Genomic DNA, 21,892 nt, shown 5'->3' on the forward strand with positions numbered 1-21,892 from the left:
GCACACCTTCGTTCTGTTTTCACTGCAGTAACAGAGTTATACATATTTAACATTTGTGTTTACCTTATAGGCTCTTAATCCTGCTAAGATTGAAGTGTGTGGCAATGCACAGAGCAGCCCTGCTTCAATATGTGTTTTTGGCATGCAGAACATCAATGAAACAGAGCCTTTGTTTTCATAATCATTATTTCTGAGTAACCATTGCTTTCAGTTTTGATGAAATTACTTTTTTACTATAGCTGAAGTTCCCCGAACACCATTACTATTATCCATATGTATTTTTAGCTTTTCTGTGGCTTCTCTAATACACAGAAATTGAATTTAAATGCTATACCTTTCCAGCTAAGAATCTGGGAAATTGATGGCAAAGGAGCCCAGAGACCTGTGACCTCTGCATTGGCCAGATATACTTTTTCCAGTATCCCCATGGCTGCAGCAAGCTGCTTTCAAAGGCTTTCTGTCCTTCACTTCTCCCCTGTGATAATCTTGCACTAATTCAACATCTCATCCCCCTGCATGACAGAGTGTAATGATAAGCTGAGCAAAAGTATTGAGGAGTCTCATTCCATTCACACTCCTCAAGGAATAAATTCTAGCCCCAGAAAAATCCAGTGGTATAGGCACTTTGTACAGACATCCCACAAAAGGCATCCATCAGTCCTGGTGGCAGTGTCAATAATCCAACCAGCTGCGTGGATTGAAGCCCAGGAGTATCGAAATCCTGCACTTCACACCATTCCTTAGCACTTGTCAATTGAAAAACTTTTAGCTTACTTTATCTTTCAACTTTCCCTATTGTGCCTCAAACACATTTCTTCTTGTATCCTGAGGGCTAGGAATACTGTAGGCCAAAAGGACTGGAATCACTGCAGTTGGAGGAGAGAAGCAATCCTCAGTTTCCCCTCAGAACCCAGTGTCAGTGAGCTGGGCTTTCCAGCTGTCAGTGAAGCACTTTCTTCTTTGCCTTACAGAACCAAGACTTAAAGTTTGATGCCTAACCATAACCAGAGACAGTTTGTGCCACAGTGAGCTTTCTGAAAATGGTAAAGGCCTCTACTGATGGCAAACAGAACTGGTGAAGAGCTACCTAGACTTTCCTACCTAGACTTCCTCCACTAACCTTTATAACAGAGATTCTCCACAATTACGGGGTTTTCTAAATTGTAAAGAAATAAGATGCCTGCGTTGGTGACCATTTAGCCAGTGACCACATTTAACCTGGAAATTATTTTTGGTTTAAAAACTACTTTATTTGGCTTATCTTATTTAGGCTCTTCAGACATACCAGACTGATCCTGCCATGAAGAAGATGCTCACTCAGCTGTATTTCTATGTTATGCCTGTATTTAATGTGGATGGATACCATTATAGCTGGACAAGCGTAAGTACTATTAGTAGTATTACTCAAAAAATGATTCAGACAGGAAGGCTGAATGCTTAATACACCATTCAAAGATGACTTTCTGTATAATCTCACTCATCACTCTGTATCATGCAAAATCGAAGTAAATTAATTCAGGTAAAACAGAATACTGGAAATTATTACTGGGTTGAGCTTTTGTGTGTGTTTGTTTGTGAACAGAGAGATTTCTGTAAAAGTACAGTAATATTGCTAATTAACTGTTTTAAAACTTACTTTAGGATCGGTTCTGGAGAAAAACAAGATCAAAGAACTCCAGGTTTTGGTGTCATGGGGTTGATGCTAATCGCAACTGGAAAGTGAAATGGTGCGGTAAGTCTGGAAATACTTTGGTCCGGCAGTTCAGATTACCCTGCATTTAATTTTCAAACATAGTAAGTAGGTTAGGTCGCGTCTGTTGTGAACTGTTCTCTTTCCATTGTTAAAGTTGAAGGTGCTTTCTCATAGCACCACAAGGCAGGGCTTAAATGTTCCTTCTATCTTAAGAAAAAAATAAACCACATGTTTTCATGGTACATGTGGCAAAATTAAAAAACCTGAACATACAGCTTTTCCATATTTCTGCCATATAACTCAGTCAAAGCACAGTATTGAGTTTGGCCCATAGCATTTCAGAATCTACCTGACTACAGCTTTAGATTTGTTTCATTAAATTGATCTCATCTCTGAGATGAACTTAGTTTTAGAGACAGATTTGCTTTGTTGGCCTTGTAGAGAAATGTCTGAGAACATTTTAAGTCCATTGTTGTTAGAGATTTAATGAAGAAATAAGATGCCTTTAAATGCATGGAGATCCATTTTAAAGCTCCTAGAATTTCTGCAAATACTTAAAATACATAAAAACTCACCTACATTTCGCATATGGAACACAGTAGTAATGAAATGCTAGCAGAAGATTTGGAGTGAATCAACTGAAAAAGGAAGGGCACTTTATTAACACTTATAACAAGATGATGCAACTCTCACACAGAAGTCAGCTGTCACACAAGTTCTGCCACAACCGAAAGTAATAGCCCTTGATTATGAAATACAGTGTTATACACCTGGCTCTTCTGCTCACCTGCTCTCCCACCTTAAGCAACTTTCCTCACCTTTCTTACGTAGTGTTTACACACTTCTAGCTCAACAGCCCTCCTTTCAGGTGTTTCCACAGTGCTGATTAATTGCTTGCAGTAAGTATTGTGCAATTTGACTTGATTCTCCAGGCAGACATTTTTAAATTGTAAGGATGAAATTAAGTGAAAGCAACCTACCTAGGGTGATTATAAGTGTGACGAGAGTGAACAGAATTACATATTCAGTGCAACAAAGACCTGTGAAATATGCTTCCAATTTCACAGAATCACAGAGTCATTAAGACTGGAAAAGGCCTCTAAGATCATCTAGTCCAACCATCAACCTATCACTACCATGCCCACTAACCATGTTCCCAAATGCCACACATCTACACATTTCTTGAGCACCTCCAAGGACAGTGACTCCACCACCTCACTAGGCAGCCTGTTCCAATGCATCACCACTCTTTTGGAGAAGAAATCTTTTCTAATATCCAACCTGAACCTCTCCTGGTGCAGTGTGATGCCATCTAATCCTATCACTAGGATTTAGACAGTTGTATTGAGATGGGTGTCAGCCTTTTCTATCAACTACTAAATTTCTATATATTTGCAGTAAAGAGAGCTCAGACATGGAAGCAGTTACAGTTATTAGGTGAGAATCCCTACTTTACAGAAGATAGTCCTAAACACAGTCACAACTGGAGGTATTTTGGGGACATATGTTTACTATTCAGAAGACAGCCACCAGCTTAATTAGAATGAAAGTTCTTTCACAAAGTCTTCAGGGCCGTATTATAGTGACCTATCAGTGGGACATTAATTTTCACACTGTGTATTTTCTTTCTAGTCCTAATTAATCTTTCTTTGGTTCGTATCTTTCCTTTCTCCTGTATTAAAAATTCTCTCCTGTGTTAAAACACTCCCACTGTATTTAACTCAAACACTTCTTGCTCAGTCCCAATAATGTTTACTCATTTTTCCATAAAGGAAGATGAGTTTTTCTGGGCTGAGTAAAAACTATAACAAAACACACACATTGTGTGTTGCAAACCACTGCTTGTTGCATTTCTTCCCTGCACTACACATGAAAGACAGGTTCTCTCCCTGACTTTAAAAAATAAAACTTCTTCCAAGGTTGCTCATCATCCCACTATGCACATGCCCTGCTTCCTGCACCAGACACCAAACTCCATTTTATTCATCTCTATTTCAGCAGAGAATAAAGAGCTCATTCATGGTCAGGGCTGACTGGTGCTCAGAAGATCCTCACCCGGAGCCCTGTGTTCTCATTAATATAACACTAATGGAAGCAGAGAAGAATCTGGATCATATCACACTTTGAGACTTGTATAATCGTGATGCATTTAAAATTTAATCCTGCGCACACCTGTAAAAACCCTTTAATACAGTTCAGTCATACCTAGAGTTTGCAGGCAAGGCTCTAACTTCCCTGCTGGGCTCCCAGGCAGATGTGGTATGGCAGAAGCCAGCTTCAGCAAAGCCACACAGATCTACTTAGGAAAGATAGCACAGCATCCCCTTTGCTCTCCTCTTCCCATCTAGTGCAGGGATTTGATGTAAGCTTTATGATGTTGCTTCTGTATTCTCTAGGGGCTGAAAAAAAGGCTATATCTCTTATTGTGATAAATATCACTGCAGCCCCCTGTGCCTAAAATAGCACACAGCATTTGCAGACAGGGCTAGGTGAATACTGACTGCAAGATCTCTGGGTTACAGATGCCCTCTGATATACATATGTGCAGTAACTAGCACAGTGGTTTAACATTCATGAGATAAATCACAGAATCATAGAATCATAGAATCATAGAACATCCCGAGATGGAAGGGATCCATAACAATCATTGAGTCCAACTCCTGAAGCAAGAAGTTATGAGACAGCCTGGAAGGTGAAAGGACAAGTCACTTCATTGCTCACTAAGGACAGTGCCCCACTCTGGCAGAAGTGGCCACTAGGAAGTTCAAGAATCATGCTCCAGTCATCTGTACTCCCAGTCTTTCTTCTGTACCCAATCAGAGTTTGTGTTACCAGTCTCTGCACACATTTCCTTCGCACCTTTGATCTCATGAAGCATGTCAGAGGATACCTGCCCTCCCCCAGGTACAAAAATAAGGCAGCACGATGATGTTTTATGCAATTCCATTTTCTTCTCATGACTATAACTGATATTTCACAGGAGTTGATAGCACTGTTTCACTGTTGGTTTTTATTGTTTGGGTTTTTTTTGTTTTTTTTCTTTCTTGTGCTACTGTAAAAGAACTTTTAGTATGAAAATTGAGGACATCCAACACTGTTCATGGGCACCATGGAAACTCAGCCTTTTTACCATCCGCCAGCTTCACTCAAGGAAAAGCATTAACTACAGCTGGGATTGCAAGTGGCTCATGATAGTAGGCTGAACAGTTTAGAGAGCCTTTTCTTCACTAAAAGTAACTAAACCGAGTCGTCTTTTACCACTGGATCATTTAATATTTAGCTTGTAGGAATATGCTGTTTTGCATATTGAGAAGGAGGCTCATTTTTATGGTTCAGGATACAACACTGCTATGGGAGATGAAGCATCTATTAAAAAACACAAAAACAGAAACAGAAAAACAAGCAATGGCTCTGCAGGCTTTGTGAAATAGCTTTCCTTTAGCTATATCACCTGACAAGGCATCGAGGCAGTATACTCTCGAGATTCAGATGACATGTTGGCCATCTGTTCTGCAGGGAGGACACCATCTGCCCTCAATATAACCCTTCCATATCCACGACTATCTAAGCATTAATACCTTCTGATATCCTCACCTGTGGCCACTGAATGGTAGCTTCATCTTTCCTATTACAAATGAAGTTGCAGTATAGGATACTTTCACTCTAATTTTTATTTATTTATTTCTTGCATTAGGATGATTGCATAACCCTTTTCCATTTCATATTATTATGCATTCTCACTCTCACTGCTCTTTTCTTATTATTTGAAGATGGAAGTACTTACTATACAAAGGAAAGCTAATAAAACACTGCTTTTGTAAAGTCCCCGATGGCACAAGAGAATGTCACAAACAAACTATTATTATTCTGCAGGTCAGAGTAAAACGTGGCATTTTGAAATCACAGTGGATAAAAGAGTAGCATGGATTTGCATAAAAATTGTTCTTTTAGGCTCAGGCCCTCAGCTGTAAGTGAGACAGTGGCTTAGAACCAGAATTGTTAGATGATAAAGGAGCCACTGCTATGTCTCCTTTTCTGAGTTTCATCTTTCACTGCCTCATGGGATATTACACATAGGCTTTGCTTCTGTAGCTCACTGTCACCTGAGCAGGATGATGTGGTGAAAGAAATCCTCACAATTGAACCCCTGCCCTTTTTTGAAAGAAAAATAAGCTCTGTGCAAGCTGAGATGATTTCTATTTTAGCTAACTGAGCAATCATCCCATGCAGCACATCATTTTTTTTCTCATAGGGTTTATAAGATTAAAAATAGGCAGTAGTTAGGGAATTTCTCCTGTTTAAACCATTCTCTAAGGCAATGCACGTGAGGTTAGCAACCTACCATTGTAGCTATCGCTTTATAAATGAAACTACTCTTAGAGGCTGGATTTGTCCTGGCAGTGACTAGTGACAGGGGCATAGTTCTCTGATTTCAAATAAACCAGCTGAAACCTTGCAATGGTTTTAACACAAACTCCATGTCAGAATGCTATTAAGAGTGCCCCTCATACAGAAAGCTACTGAAAAAAATACTGAAGAAAAGTGAGGTCAGACTCTCCTTTTTTCTGTTGGATTAAAAATATGACCTCTGGGAAGCACTGCATGGAGCTTGGCCACTTGGCCACTTGGTGCATCTATTCAATGACCACACTGCTGTACTGAGGTCCCACTGGCTCATGCCCATCAGTCACATGAAAACAATTTGTTTATTGCTTTTCATGCTTTTATACACAGGTCACACGGGCTGACCCTTTGAAATTCTACATGATTGTTCACCACCAGCTTTCTCATTGCATTCTAGATGAAGGGGCCTCTCTTCACCCTTGCGATGACACCTACTGTGGTCCCTTCCCTGAGTCTGAGCCTGAAGTAAAGGCTGTTGCTCATTTTCTTCGCAAACATCGTAAGCAAATAAAAGCCTACCTGTCCTTCCATGCATATGCACAGATGCTGCTGTACCCTTACTCTTACAAATATGCAACTATTCCAAACTTCAGCTGTGTGGTAAGTACATAAGCACTTGGGAGAGCACAATTCACTGTATAGCTTTTTTTTTGGTGTGATTTTGTCCTGAGAAGAGAGTTGTTCAGTCCATGCTCTTCTCTTGTTTAACACGTAGCTGTATGCATTCTGGATCTGCTTGCAATCTTGTTTCTGATTATATAACCTTCACTTGAAGTGAGTCAGCAGTAATTTGATTAAAATGGTATAGTGCCTTCCATCCATCAGTCCCTGCAAATTACCTGATAGCATAAATCCCTGGGTTTTAATTATAGGAATTATCATTTTATTTAATTTTATTTAATTAACAGTAAGAAGAATTACATAGTTAAGTCCTTGGGCATCTATCTGGAATTCTGTCTGTTCGTGCTCTTGAGGCACAAAGAAGACTGTCTTCAATTTTATGACCAAAATAAAACTGAAGTGATCCAACATTGATCCAACAGAAGAGAAATCTGGGAGATTTCACTAAAAAATAAAGCTTCTAGTGCTTTATGTATCAGTCTGCTCAGGCACAGTGTTTTCAGCACTTTAATACAAGCAGTTAATTAACACCAGGTGCGTTGGAGCTTTTGTCTATTAGGAGATTAAATTAATAGCGTAGATTTTTATGCAAGCCTATTGATCTACGAATACATACAATTTGTGTATTCCATGCTCATCCAAATGCAGAAAAGCTGTTCGCCCTGCCTGCAGTTTGAAGTCTGTTGTTAGCCAGCATCCTGTGCACAAAACCCATCCTCTAGCCCAGTTTCCTAGGAAAGAGTTGCTCAGCCTTCACTTGCTGTTTGCTCCTGCTCTCAGTCACCCATTGCAGCAATCAGTAGCAAGCCCCTTTCTTTTGCCCTCAATTCTTGGTAAAATTACATTGTCCGTACATCTCTCAGTTTGGTCTTGAAAGTTACACTGACATTTAGCTTACCAGTTTAAGCTTGTTTACTTCAAAAAGAGCTTAACTGCACCTTAGATTTATCCTGTGCAAAATAAATGATGTGTTAGTCCCTGGAGACTCACTGAAGTTTCACTCTGCTGCCCTCTGAGGAGGCTGAGCATCAAGCACTGCACAAACTGAATCCTTTGTTGGTTTATTTCTGTTACGACACTTAATTTCATGAGTTACCAAAATCTCTACTGCGTGATGTCATCCTTGGGAAACAGAGCAAATTAGAAGTTGGCTATGCAGTCAGCGGAGCTAAAAATATAAGATCTGTGGGGACTCACTATGAATAAATCCATGGACCTTGTTTTTATTCTACCTTCTCCACCCTCTTTCGGCACGTAGCAAAGGGAAAGAAGAGCCTCCCAAATGAGCTGGTAACTATTACTTACCAAAAAAAAAAAAACTGTACACTTGAAATTTTAAACCCCAAGATCTCATTTCTTTGAAGACCAGCAGGTGCAGGCATCCTTTTTTTTTTTCTATCAGCCAAAACAGAAAAGCACAAAGACATGTTGATAGGAAGGAGCTGTTAGACTAAAGGAGCCCATCGTTGATGAGTGCTAACTGTCTACTAAGTTTGTGAGACCTTGAATCCATCGAGGTTTGCGTCAAAGGGAGTGGTGTGCAGACCTAAAGCAACAAAGAAACAGTCCTGGACAAATGAAAGTCAAATCCCAGTTCTAAGTATTCTGCCAGTATTTGGAATCCATCATTATTTTTACTAAAATGGGGCAAAAAGAACAGGGAGGTTGGAATAAGGAACTGAAGTAATTTCCTGTTATTTAGAAAGTTCAGCGCGGGTGCTAGAGTGAAAATGAATGGAATACTGTTATTTATTTATAAGTTTTAATGCTTGCCAACAGCCAAAAGCTCCATCAGCTGGTGGCTCCTTTGAACAATCTTTAATATTTGAAGCATCTCAAATGGTGACTTAGGTTGAGGTTTCAGATACTCCAGTTCTCTTGCAAAATTATAGTGTGTTGGAAAGTGGCAGTCCCTGTTTCCTGCTGCTGATGGAACCAGCTCTGCTGGTCTACATGAACTCTGTACAGTGGACTCCACATGTACAACAGATAGAGTATTTGGTGTTAACAGAGGGGTGCAATTAATCCCAAGCAAAAGAAAGGGTGTTTCAGTCTGGGTTGTATATCATTCTGGAGAGCTGTCAGTTACCATTTAGATTAAAGTGTTCAATTATTCAGAGCTGCTTTGAAAGGGGAGAGCTGTGTACTGATCACAACATGCATATTCTGTTCTAATTTAGGCACAAGTCTCTTATTAACACTCTCCTGAAATCTGTTCTTTTAAGATGCTTAAAATGTAAATCGTTTTTTGAGATTGAAGAAAGCAAAAAGCAAAACAGCAGAAACATTTATTCACCCAGAGAGTTTCAAATTTCACCTACTGTTTGTTCCTTTTTTTCCTGTACAGTCTTTTGCTGTACTGTTTACAGTGGGATTAAATGACACAGCTGAGCTTGCGTGTCTCTTCATAAATATCTGACAATTCTGTACAGAACTTTCTCCTTTACAGTGCTCAAAGGCTAGTTGCTTAGGTATATTAACGGTATGATCTGCATGGTATGATGCAGATCAGCACAGTCCCCAGTTTTGGATGCATTACCCCAGCAGTGGCTGTGAGCAGCAGCCCTCAAGGCTGAGATCCACGGGGAACACCCGCTTACATGCCCTACATACTTGAGTGGGAACTACCCTAGTATTTCTTCACAATGATTTCAACATGGCTCACCCCTTTTCTGTCATTGCTCCATAATGTGTAAATCATGCAGGGAGCACTCTCCTTTGTGTCTGTGTTCTCTTTTCCACGGCATATTTATTGGAACATCTGCCATGGCTGCAGCCTAACAGTGTCTGTAACCTCCTGGCTCTTCAGGGTCATATGTGTGCCCTGACTCACCAAAGTCAAGGCATCCACATACATAAGAGGGGAGCAGTCCCAGAGACAGCATTTCCCTCTGCCTCAGGCCTCCAATCACCTTCTCATGCTTAGTATGGGTGAGTCAGAAGTTACCCTTCAGACACATCCCAGCCCTGCACCGAATCCAGCAGTGCAGCTTCTCATGGAGGAGGTATGATGGAAATGAGGGGTGAGCTGAAAACAACAGGCCACAGTTTCCAGCACAAAAGTCCTGCACTAAGAAATGAACAGAACAAATCCAGTTTCGCCTTGTGGAGTTTTTTGGGGTTAAAAAATTGCTCTTCCCTTTGTTAAGAGCAGTTCTCATTGTAAAACTAACTGCCTAAAGCCCTACTTGCTAACCAGTGCCACCAGTGAGTAAAAATAAATGTGGGTTGCTTTATTTTCCAGAATGTCATTTTAAAGCAATATTCTCTAGCTTGTCTGCTGGAGTGGATAAAGATCCAAAACAGGAATGTCTGTACTGGTCAAAGCAGAGATTAAGCCAGAATCCTCACTCTTGACAACAGCAAAGGACTGGAATTCAGAGAAGGTGAATAAACAGAGAGGCAGGTACAAAGTAATCCTTCCCTGTGCACTCATCCATGTCTGGTGAATAGCAGCGTAAGGACCAAGTTCATTAGGAGTTGCATAAGCTGAACACTACAGCTCTTCAGGAAATAAAAATACTTAACTACTGCAGCTTCCTACTGAGGTTCAAATTCCAGCAGTTTCTAGCTCCAATGGTGTTCTGTATAGGGAGATCACTGCATTTTCTAGGCGTCCCTGGCCTTCACTCTACATTCTACAGGATCCTTTCTTCTGAGAATACAACATTCATTTTCCTTTCCAACATTTGTACCTTTTTTTGTGTGTCCGCAAGCACTGTTCGTTGTGACCTTGGTCATGGGCCAGGCCTTCTGCACCCAGTTTTACAGGATGCCATGAATATAGTGCATCCATATGGATCTTGAAATACAGACACTGATTTTCCTCAAACAGTTCTGAATTTGCATTTCTGCAACAGTGGAGATAAACCTCCAGGCCCACGTCATCTGATCCTAAAGGAAGTTAAACCAGTGGTGAACATTCTCCAGTCCATCAGAGATTCAGGATTGCCTCTTTCCCTCTTCCCACTCTGTTCACTTAACCACTGTTCAATGTAGCCTTCACTCACACAGCAGAAATGAGGTTTAGCATACAGGGAAATATATGTGCAACTGTTGGTAGAAACCTGTTTGCTTAGCTTTTATTCTGCCTCAGGATTCTTTTATCTCACCATCTCACGTGTTACCAACATTTGTTGCATCACTGAACTGACATACATACACCAATAATTACAGATATTTAATGGCTGATCATTCACAGTACAGTGAGTTTATGTATGCCATGAAAATACTGAATCAAGTTCTTAGCATTTAGGGAATTGCTGTCAGTAATAATAATGTATTTCTTGCTTAAAATCACTTTAGGTTAGCTGCCATGGACATACAGAACAGGACATTGCGCCAGTAGTTGGCGACACATGGCTCAGTTTACAGCCCCAGTGCAGTGTTTAATTCAGAATCTAATTTATGCATTTGTTTTTTCTCCCCCACACAGGAATCTGCAGCCTATAATGCTGTTAATGCTCTTCAGTCTGCCTATGGTGTAAGATACAGATACGGTCCTGCATCCAGCACTTTGTGTGAGTTTCCTTCTGATGCAGGTGTATGACTACCTATAACAAGGAGACCACCTTTGTTATAGCAAAGGAAGGAAATACTGTTTAAACAAACTTTGCTCCAGTAGTGGATGGTGAGAAAGGCGGAAGAAGTTGTTTTGTAACTGAGTCAGTCAGTTGATTGCAATATGATTAAGCCAACTGATGCAATAAAAGAGATTAAAATGCAATGCATTTGAAGGGGGAAATCCAGAAAGTAGCATATTCTAATATAAAAACATATTTTTTAAAAAATAAATGGTCTTTATCAGATACTGCAAATGCACTGCAAAGTTATGAAGTGTTTGAGAGAAAATAATTTAAAGTAGTTTTCATTTTTCACCATTGCTTTGTCTCTCTCTCTGTGCCCTTGTGACAGATACAGCCATTCAGAGAGCTCATTCTGAAATCTAAGATGATCTCTTTAAAACCCAGGTTTCAAATTCCTCAGTGTTTAAATGATGATAACTGGCAGCAATAGCATCTGTATGTAAATATCTTTCATTTTTCAGAGAGTGATTTCAAATGCACTTTCTCCTATAGACAAAATGTCTTTAAAATATGCCCTTTAAATATATAGTGACATTTGTCAGGCAAGCTCTCCACGCAAACAGGAAAGAGGAAATGATATTCAGTAGGTCTCAGAGAAACATCATTCTCTTTACTTAAACTATAAGGCCTGTATTCACTTGGCAAAGATAAGAGACTGAAAAAGTGAGGAACTTAAGTAAATAGCAAGATCTTTCACAAGTAATCTCCTGCATCTCTCTTACTGTTGCTGTGTTTTGGTTCAGGCTCTATGTGTCACACTTTATCATGGGTCCCCATCTCACAGCACAGTCATCATCTTATGCTCATTACAGTGCAGTCATTCACTGTGTTGAAGGAATAGCACTGTGAATTAATGCTAGAACTGCACTGAGGAAAGCAGGCCACATGGGAGAAGGATCTTTATATAAATACAAGTGTCTTGGGTAATCAGCATATGGAGATAACAAAAAGCATAAGAAATACACTTCCTCTGGAAGGTTTGTTAATATTAGACACCACCTATGCAAATGCCCTCATGCTGTAAGGAAATCATGAGACAGTGAGACAGAAATGAAAAGAAATCTTAAAAGCTCTTTTAAAAGGAGAATGTAGTTTGTTCTATCATCTTTCTTCCTTCTCTCTGCAAATGAATTGACTCAAAAAAGCTAGAGTTAAACTGAGGAATGTGCAAGCAAAGGTCCAGCTGGGAGATCTTTGTGGAAGCAAAGCTGTATACTGCACTCACTTGGAGGCAAGAACTGTTTGGTGCTTTATGCTGAAAGTTCACTTTTATTGAAGTTTCACTTTACACTGAGAAGTCAGTTATTAATTTTTTCCTGTGAAAATATAAAGGTCTAATCCTGTATTGGGCTAATCACCTTTCACAAGGTTCTGGGCATCACTGAAGAGAGTTCAGGGCCAGGGAGCAGCAGCTTGAGTTGCAGGTGCACTCCCAGTGTCCTGTAGATAAAATGCCACAAAAACTACCTTGCATTTCCAACATGACCTGCACTTAACTTGTGGTATTTTTCAATAGTTGCTGAATTCTCTATTTCAGATGTGAGTTCTGGCAGTTCTATGGACTGGGCCTACAAAAACGGCATCCCATATGCATTTGCGTTTGAACTGCGCGACACCGGGCACTTTGGATTTTTACTCCCTGAGACGCTGATCAGGCCAACCTGCACAGAGACCATGCTTGCGGTCAAAAATATCACTTTTCATCTGCTGAAGAAATGTCACTGAGAGTTATTTCTAAGCTCTGGAACTGAGACTTTTATTTCCAGAATTAATGCCTTTCAGTGAATATATCATGCTAAGCTTGGCCTATAGAAGCTATAGAAGATAATGGGAAATGTGGTATTGTTTCTACTAGATTCATATGGCTGGAAATGGAAAAAAGTCCATGAAGTTGATATACTATCTTAGTTATCCATCTGATGTAACATGCTTAGTTCTTTTTCGTGATAGATCTTTGATTCTCTGACAGGGACTTCAGTGGGGCAGGCCTAGGGCCACATAGAGATGCCTGAGAGAAAACAGTTTCCACACTGTCCCTGGCCTTACTGCTTTCCCAAACATGAAGACTTCCCTTAGCAGAGTTTCTCAAACCAGAGGATAAAGTTTACATTCATGTATATGCACCCTGCGCCCCAGCATGGGCCCATGTCTATAGCAGTAAATGGCAGTATGGCATATAGTTCCAGCTGGCTGTGCTACAGGTAGCAAAGCAGCTTTCTTCTGCATGTATGCATACATACGTATTTGCACTTCTGTGGTTTCTTTTCATATAAAGTGAGATTTGACCCAACGTTTCCTTTAACTGTTGAGAAATATCTCCTTTCCAATGCATACATTGGATTGGACACATTGCCTTTGAAAATGTAACTTCCCTAGAGACATGTTAGAATTATAATGAAATATTATTGAACTATACAATACTGTGCTTTACAGAGAGACTGTAGCTGACAAAGCAACTTGCCACAACTCGGAACTTGGACCCAGACAGGCAACAGGTTCCTTTGGGATTTGCTGTAGTCAATCTGTGCCCATTTCCACCAGCAGAGGGTATAGCCTTAAACTGCAATTACGGTGCTAAGTGATGTTTTATTCATCGGTAACCTTGCAGTGAGTTCTGTGGCTGTGTGGCTGTTCTTGGAAGTCATATTTTTTGCATGCTTTAAAGGAATTAATAATAGATTCTTAAGTGGGACAGAGGTGAAATCAGAAGCTTTACAGCTGAAAGAGAATAAGTACTATGTTGGAAAGAATAATGATGTGAAAGCACAAAAATATGTAACAACTTGTTGAAGCTTTTTGGGTGCTTTTAAAATAGTATTTTTTCATCATATTATATCTGCAAATGCATATATTTTACTTTATTATTTTTGAGTTTAATCTTATGCCATAATGATTTAAATAATATGTATTTGTTAATAAAATCTTCAGAGGCTTTTGAAGTACCCTTTGTATTTTATTTCATTGTTAAGGCCTTAGTGCATGGATTTAGCAATTTTCCTTATTTGTAAAACATTTCTGACACCAAAGATGCAACACTTGAAAAAATCTACACCCTCTGTAGATACATGCTTGAACATAGCAGAGAACATATATGAGACTGGGGAGTACTGCATTTTAATAAGTTATACCATTGTCTTCAGGAATGCAAAAGGCAATGAGATGAGCGAAGATGACAGAATCTCATTCTCTGTAAATTTAGCATTTTCTTATTTATATTTATTTTAAACAAGTTTTCTGAATGCTTGTCCAGATTTGATTAGTTCAGACATGTCTGAGTAGTGTGAGTTTCTAATCTGCTTCAATACTTAGGGGACAGAAGCACTAAAAATATCTACCCACTGATCATCTCCCATTTGCTTATGACCATAATTAATAAATATTTTGAAGGCAGCAACAGCAATCTTTTGCTATGTACAAATTCTTGACGAGCAGTCTTGATTGTGTGTAAGTTAAGTAGTACTAATTGTCAGGAGTTATTCTGGATTTAGGTAATAAGATTGAACTGTTACAAGGACATGTGGGACTGTAGTGAAGGACAGAAGGTGTGAAAGATGCCTAATCAGCATAAGGCATTTTACCACTGCAGTGCTACAGCTTTATCTCCATACCATCACATCTCCACTGGTACTGAAAAAGTATTTGAACTCTTGGAAGGAACAATTATTTTAGTAAAAAATAGGTCCTAACATTTTAGATACAATTGACCCTGTACAGGAATAGTGACAAGTATTCTAACACATCTAAGAAACTTTGACATTTAGATGTATTTGATTTCAAAATCACTGGATGAATAAATCTACATCCTGTGCTCTGGGTGCAGCTGAAACCTCAGAGCTGAGCTGAGCTGAGTTTTGAAGATCTTTTCATACAGCATAATTCAGTGACTCATAACTGAATGCAAGTGTAAATGGTCTTTGACTCCTTTAAGTTCGGGGTCACGAAAGCTGATCAGAAAGACTGTCAGTGGAAAAGAATAAACCTTATTTCCTGAATTAAGAATCTGTACAACAAATAATCAGCAAAAATGATTCTAAATAGAGCAGTTTACCCTAAGGAAAGGGCCCTAAATCAGCTATTTGGATATAGAACAACAGCCTTTTTGACTTAAAGGTGTTACTTCTTTGAACATTTCTTACTTGTCTCCATAATTACTTACATCTCTTCCCAATGTACTTCCCTTCAGTAGTCCTTATTGACTATAGGACAACAGAATTGGTAACAGCATTTGAGAAATGTGGATTTATCTTATGATGATAGGTACAGTCTATCATTCAACACAATAGAAAGCACACGAACAGCAAAACAGCGGTTATTAATCTAGCAGACAAAATCATATATATATATATATAATCATTATGTGAATTCAGGAATTACACTTCCATTGCTTATTTGCAGATAAATACAACTGCTTCTGTAACTTGGAAAAAGTGTTCAGACAAGGTTTTGTGGACATCTGCTCTTTCCTTTGGTAGCTTTTATGAACTAAGAACTGTGAGGTTAATTCATGTGAAAGAAACAAGCCCACAGCTCTGTAAGTCACCATGCCCAAGCAAAAACATTATCCCAAATGAGAGCTTAGAAAGATTCCAAAGGATTTGAACTGTCATTCATAAATTGATTTTCAAAAATGACATTTACAGGTTTCATAAGGTACTGAGTTTAGTTGCAAATCTTGAAGAAAGAACAAAGCTGAAGGCTGAAGCTCCACCATCTTTTTCAGAAGTTGCTTCAGAAAGACTGCTGTACTTGGTCACCCACGGAACACATAAAGCCTGCAGAAAAATGCAATTGCTTTTTTGAAATGTCCAAAATGTCAGCAGAAAGATTCTGAATGACCTTGAATGCAAACATTCATTTACTTAGAAACAACCAGTAACAGTCAGTTTGTCTACAAAACAAACTGCAGCGTGCTGATTGCATTATGTGCTGGAGGACTGCACAAAAGAACTGCTTAGTGAAAAAACTACTCAACTTACAGTTGAGAAGAAAGCATCACACTTCCTACCAAAACCATAACAATAGTTAATATTTAACTATTCCAGTTTATTGGTGTTAAACAACACCCTCCCTTTTTATGTTTGCATTCAATTTAATGGCACTGCTCAAAGAATAAGATATTCAGAACCATGAGTTGAGCAACACTTTTGAAAGCCCTTTGACCCTTCCTTTGGCTGTGAGAAACTACTATTTCCGTAATTTCAATAAATTCGATAATTTCCATAATTCAGTGCTATATAACATTCATTGCTAAAAATGCTAGTCTCACACATAACAATTTAATGGTTTTGACTTTTGAGACTAAAAGCCAGAACGTTACCAATTTCGTTCAGTTCTTAAGTGATGGTAAAAGACCAGAATAATACCTTAAATACATAGAGATCAATTTTCCACCTGCTGCAAAAAAGCAGAAACGAGAACAGAAATCCAAATAAATTACAGAGAGAGTTTTTAAATATGAACTCTGTGGCATTAATTACATTTCATCACACAAAATACTTTGTAAAAAATCTTCTGTCCTCTGAAAATGTAGGCCACCTGGAATGCTTAATGTCCAATTTTCAGACTCCTTCAGGATAAAAGTTTAAGGGCTAAAGATATCAAACTGTTCCCTCCTATCAGTGTAGGAGAAGGTCTGTGTGGGGGCTCATTTGTGTCCTGGCAGATTGTATCAACAGACCCTCAAGTCACATCCGCGCTTTGGAGTCAGCAGTATAGGTGCTGGTGGGTGCTCTGCCTTGGATGAAGGTGAACTAGAGTCCAGAGTGGCTTTCACACTCCTGAACGTGCCCATCTCCCTATTTGAGAAGCACTGCCTGTGCAATTGCTCAGAAACTCATATCCAAAAGCTTCACTTAATGTCAGAGCGGCCTACCTTAACAACAAGGTTTTTTGTGAATATCTGCAAATTTGGAATAACCAGGGTCATCTCAGAGCAACAACCTCATTCCTGGTTCTACTTAATGAGTAAGGAGATGTTTAGAAAATTTAAAGAACATTTAGGTGTATCATGGAACCCAGAAGCCTCAAAATGTTTGTCCCTGTCTAGCAGTCAGAAGTAGTCAACCAGAAAGTCATGGCTCTTTGCATGTGCAGATCCTTTCGAATGGTCTCCGGAGAGACTGAGTCAAGCATGGCAGAGCTTGCCCTTGAACTTGTACATCAGTGAATCCACTCATAAATAATAGATTCAAATGTTAATTATAAAATGTTGCCACAGTCCCCAGTCATGCAGAAAATGCACTGTCTGCGACCAAGAAATTCCATCCTTTGCAACGAAGACATAGGATAATGTTGTCATCTGTCCTGCCTGCTCCAAGGTTCCTGTTACCTTACCACTATTTGGCATTACTGGAATACATGTGGACTGAATAGTCATAACAGGGAAATATTTTAATCTATCCCCAGATCTGTAGGAGCACACACTTTTACTGAAAAAATAGATAACCAGTTCTGAAATAAATATTGCGGTAGAACTACAAGCAGGTGTCTTAGTCTTTGTGCCGACTACTAAGTGCCAGGCTGTTCCTCTGTCTATCGGTACAGCTTGATGTTGGCGGGGAGAGTGTCTTGTTTTTTAACCAAATAAATAATCTTTTTTATTAACTAGTTCCGAGCAGAATATCACTTTAGGTCTGAGAAAGTTTTACTTTAAAACCTAATCTTCTGTTTACTTGAAAATAATACATCTGTTGGAACTGCAAAAACAAAAACAGTACAGCAGTCTGAAATCTTAGCCAAAATGACTGAGCTACTTACTGCTTTGTTTTATTTGGCTTCCAGATTGCAAAAATTTGGGTTGATTGGGTAGTGTGAAACGTTCTTCTGCACTTAATTAGCCAGAAATAGCTGTTGGTTGTGGTTTTTTAGCGGAAAAAAAAGCAATCTGGCATATTTTAAGCTCTTTATGCAGACTAATTGCTTTGCTCTGAATTAAATTATCACGTTCACAAAGCTGAATGCGGTTTGGAAAGGGGCATTGCTTTTTTCCTGGGAGTTGGCCAGCTTTCCAAGGGTTAAGCAAGCTGTGCTTGCCTCTGTGGCGGGAGAAGCAGGGCTGCTGTTTGGCCTTGTTAGAACAGAATCTGTCAAAAAGGCAAAATGTACTGAGCCTTATCTCATAGGGTAAATTTGCTACATCACGCTGCACGCAGCTCTGTTTCTCTCCTTCCATTCGCAAACCAAAGCAAGTTCTGTCTGTCAGTGACAACTTCAGGCTCTAACAGGTTCTAATTTTCTGTGCTAAATTTAAGTGGTGAACCTGTTAAATATGCCAGCTTCTCCACATACCTACGCAGCCCCATTCACACACAAACAAGGCGCCTGTCTGCACAGTGTGTACTTAGCGCGTGAGGCTTTACGTAATGGCGGCACTGCACTCCTTGGGAGCTACAGGGGTGCAGGCAGCAGGCCGCGTGTGTGGACATCTCTCCTCTGCACACTACAAGCACCCCAGTGCTTTCATCAACACTATTACAACCATGTCAGACCCAAAGCTCTTCTGAAATTGATTCAGTGTATTTCTGTTGCATATCACATAGAAGCTCCAAGCATTGTCTTCACAGCAGAGCCAAGCGGTCAGATTTTGCTGTCATGAATGTCTGCTCCACTGTCGGTCCTCTGTGAGGTGTTATGCCTTCAAGCCTCAATGCTGGCTGCATCCCAGAAAGTCTTTGCTATCCCACTGGTTATGAAGAAGACCATGTATCATTGCCCTGAGTGACTGAAAGAGCTGGAGGAGACCCCTGGGAGACCTACGGGATTTGGGGTCTGCCTTAGCCTATGAACAATCCTTCTATGTAATACCCATTTGCAGATATAAATTTTCAAAACAGTAAGTTTAGACCAACAAAACAACAACAACAAAAACACACAGAAAAACAGTTTCTTACACATTTGAAAGATTTTCTACTAAAAATATTGCACTGATTGTAGCAAGGAAGTTGCTGTCATCCTGAAGGCTGGTTAGGGAGCCAGCGGATCCAGTCCACTTCCTGTCAAATGTACCCCACTCAGCACTGCAAACAGGAATGGCAACATTCAGGGGATGTCTCAGCAGAGACCTCACAGCAAACATTGTCTGAGGAATGAGATACACTTCAGAGCTGATGCTGATGAATGCAGGGAGCTCTTCTATAAATCTCCCCTCCTGAGTAGAGAGTAGGAGCATCATGTTTCCACAGCTGTCAGGACTGTAGTTTTCAAAAAAGTGTTAAAATCTATCTCAGAATTTTAACAGAGCAAGGAAGGTCCCCATTCATTTCACACTTCTCTGCACTTCATCAGAAACGAAGGGCTCCTTGGGTGGTGTGACTGGCTGCTCTTCCACTGACACCCAGCCCATCAGAAATGGCAGTACTGAAAACTGCCAGAATTACTGCCTTGTTTTTCTCTGGCTCCTGTGAGAGTCTTAAACAATCCATCAGTGCCAAAGCCTGACTATGTACAAGAATAACTGTCCCGTTTAGGCATCTGTTGAAGGGCACACAAAAAGATAGTTTCTTAAAAATTTCTTTTTGGATTAAACTATTCATTCCATGACTTCTCCTATGCTCCAACGCCTCAGCAGAGGTTGCCTAAATGAGTATAAAAATGCATCTTTATTTTAGACCAGGAATAAAAACACTGAAGCACTGATACTTGAGAAAGATGAAAGGAAAGCAACAACACTGGGTAATTAGATGACTGCTGGGTCAGATGGCTTACTGTGAGAGCAAATGGCTCTCTGTGACTAAACAAACTGTTGAAAGAAGAAAAATTAAACAAAAATAGGAAAAAATCAAAGACTAATCATTTTAGCTTGAATAATTCTCTGTGAGAAGCATAAAAATATATTCATCCCAAATAAATGTAAGCAAATGGATACTGCTGAGTATTTCCAAAGTAACAAGCAGAGGATCTGAAAGGACACAAATCTAGAAAATCACTTCTGCATTCATCTGACAGTGTCAGAGCCCTCAGTCAGGCTTCTCTTAAGTAAAAAAAAAAAATCACCACTGGAGTACTCTCATGTGGACAATATTAATATTCAGGAATCCTCTGACATGATTAATTTTTAACGTTTATGGATATTTAGCAAAGAGCTGAAGGTACACAGTAATGCCTTCCCTGTCAGTCTGAGGATTTCTCACCCTGCACAGGTTTCTCCCTTACCTTCACCTTTCTAGCTGTACATATGAATAAAACCTAACACAGCAAAAATGGATGCATATCTCATTTGTGAAGAAACGGAGGCAGCAGAAGCAACCTGAAATACATCTGGGATGTATTTCAACAAGGAAACGTGGATAAGTGTAAAAAGCACCACATAGCCACTGTAAGATACTGGAGACCTAAACATAAGAGTTAGGATTAGTTTCCTTTATAGAGAAAGTAACTTGACATAAAATTCATTAAAAAAATTGATCTCACTGCACGGTAGAAGTGCATTTCTCCACTTTTCATTAGAAACCCATTATGATGATTTTGCTCTCTTCCTCTACACTGCAATACACTTTCATTAAATACACAGTTTTTCAAGAATAGATTGATACCAGAGCTGAGAAGGATAAAGTTGCAGCACTATCAATATACAGCATGAAGTTAAAGACATGCAATAAATTCCAAGCAAAAAGGATCACTGGAACTCAGAAGATGAGACTTCTGAGGAAAGTGTTTCCAAGGAAGGCTCTCCTAGGTTTCAGTATATCTTGACAATGTGTATCTATTTAAACCACACTTCTTTACACACAATTCCACTAGAGCACAGAAACCAAAGCTGCCAGGAAAGGGAAAACTATTGATTACACATCAGTTTATTTGACATTCAGTGTGGGAAATTATTTTAACACAGCAAGAGCCAGTTTACTTCCCCAGCACACATCTTTAGGAACAGAACAATAAATACATGTCTTTAAATTCTGCAAATTTCTTAGTCATACAAAAGAGTATCACCTAGGAAGGCACACACACTTCAATTGCAAATATCCATGCTTTGCCTTAGGTGTTCCCTGACAATTATATAGGCTGCCATGAAAAGGATCAAAACCTTTAGCAGCCAATTCACTATTATTTAGCATTTTCACAACGGACAATTATCCCTCCACCAAAAGCACACTTGAGATTTCTGAGATATCCCAGGAAAGCCTCTCATTCTTTTGTGGCTGGATAAAACAGGCAGCCCCTGTGCCTGCTCCTGGGGGATGATAATGCTGTGTATTATGGATGCTGGAGGTGTTAGAGTTACAGGCTTACTGCTGTTGCTCTGCACATTCTGTTTTTCCTGAATTTGTCCCCTGGGGTGGTAGGCCTCAAGTTTCACCTGGCTGGGAAGAGAAATTCACAGTCCTCTTGCTATGAAGGTAGGATTTAAATCATCTGATTTCAGTAATATGGAAGCTATTTATCTAAACTAAACTGACTTGTGACCTTCTATAATTGGTAGGGAAAAGTAAATGGTGTATCTCCAGTCCAGTACTATCGCTCCTGCCTAAGTTCCTTGTTAGATGTTACTCTTTTCACACAGCAAGAGCCCAGATGACAGTTGAGGCTAGATGAAAATTTATAAACGTTAAAATTAGTCGAGACAAATTCCACCTTTAGTGGGACTTAA

The 21,892-nt window shown here is 39.5% G+C and overlaps 1 protein-coding gene across 2 annotated transcripts in view; it reads left to right on the forward strand.

Moving 5' to 3' along the window:
• Positions 1-14,246, forward strand: part of CPA6 (carboxypeptidase A6) — a 78,161-nt gene extending 63,915 nt beyond the window's left edge. For both annotated transcript variants that reach the window (XM_085539497.1, XM_015855679.3), the window contains exons 7-11: positions 1,271-1,381; positions 1,642-1,732; positions 6,495-6,697; positions 11,154-11,238; positions 12,842-14,246. In XM_085539497.1, the coding sequence (XP_085395623.1) occupies positions 1,271-1,381; positions 1,642-1,732; positions 6,495-6,697; positions 11,154-11,238; positions 12,842-13,029 (678 nt within the window). In that variant the 3' untranslated portion in view covers positions 13,030-14,246. The remainder of the gene's footprint in view (positions 1-1,270; positions 1,382-1,641; positions 1,733-6,494; positions 6,698-11,153; positions 11,239-12,841) is intronic.
• Positions 14,247-21,892: the final 7,646 nt, after the last annotated feature.

Source organism: Coturnix japonica, chromosome 2, assembly GCF_054131305.1.
Source record: "Coturnix japonica strain WE chromosome 2, WE-NBRP24, whole genome shotgun sequence".
NCBI classification, from domain to species: domain Eukaryota; kingdom Metazoa; phylum Chordata; class Aves; order Galliformes; family Phasianidae; genus Coturnix; species Coturnix japonica.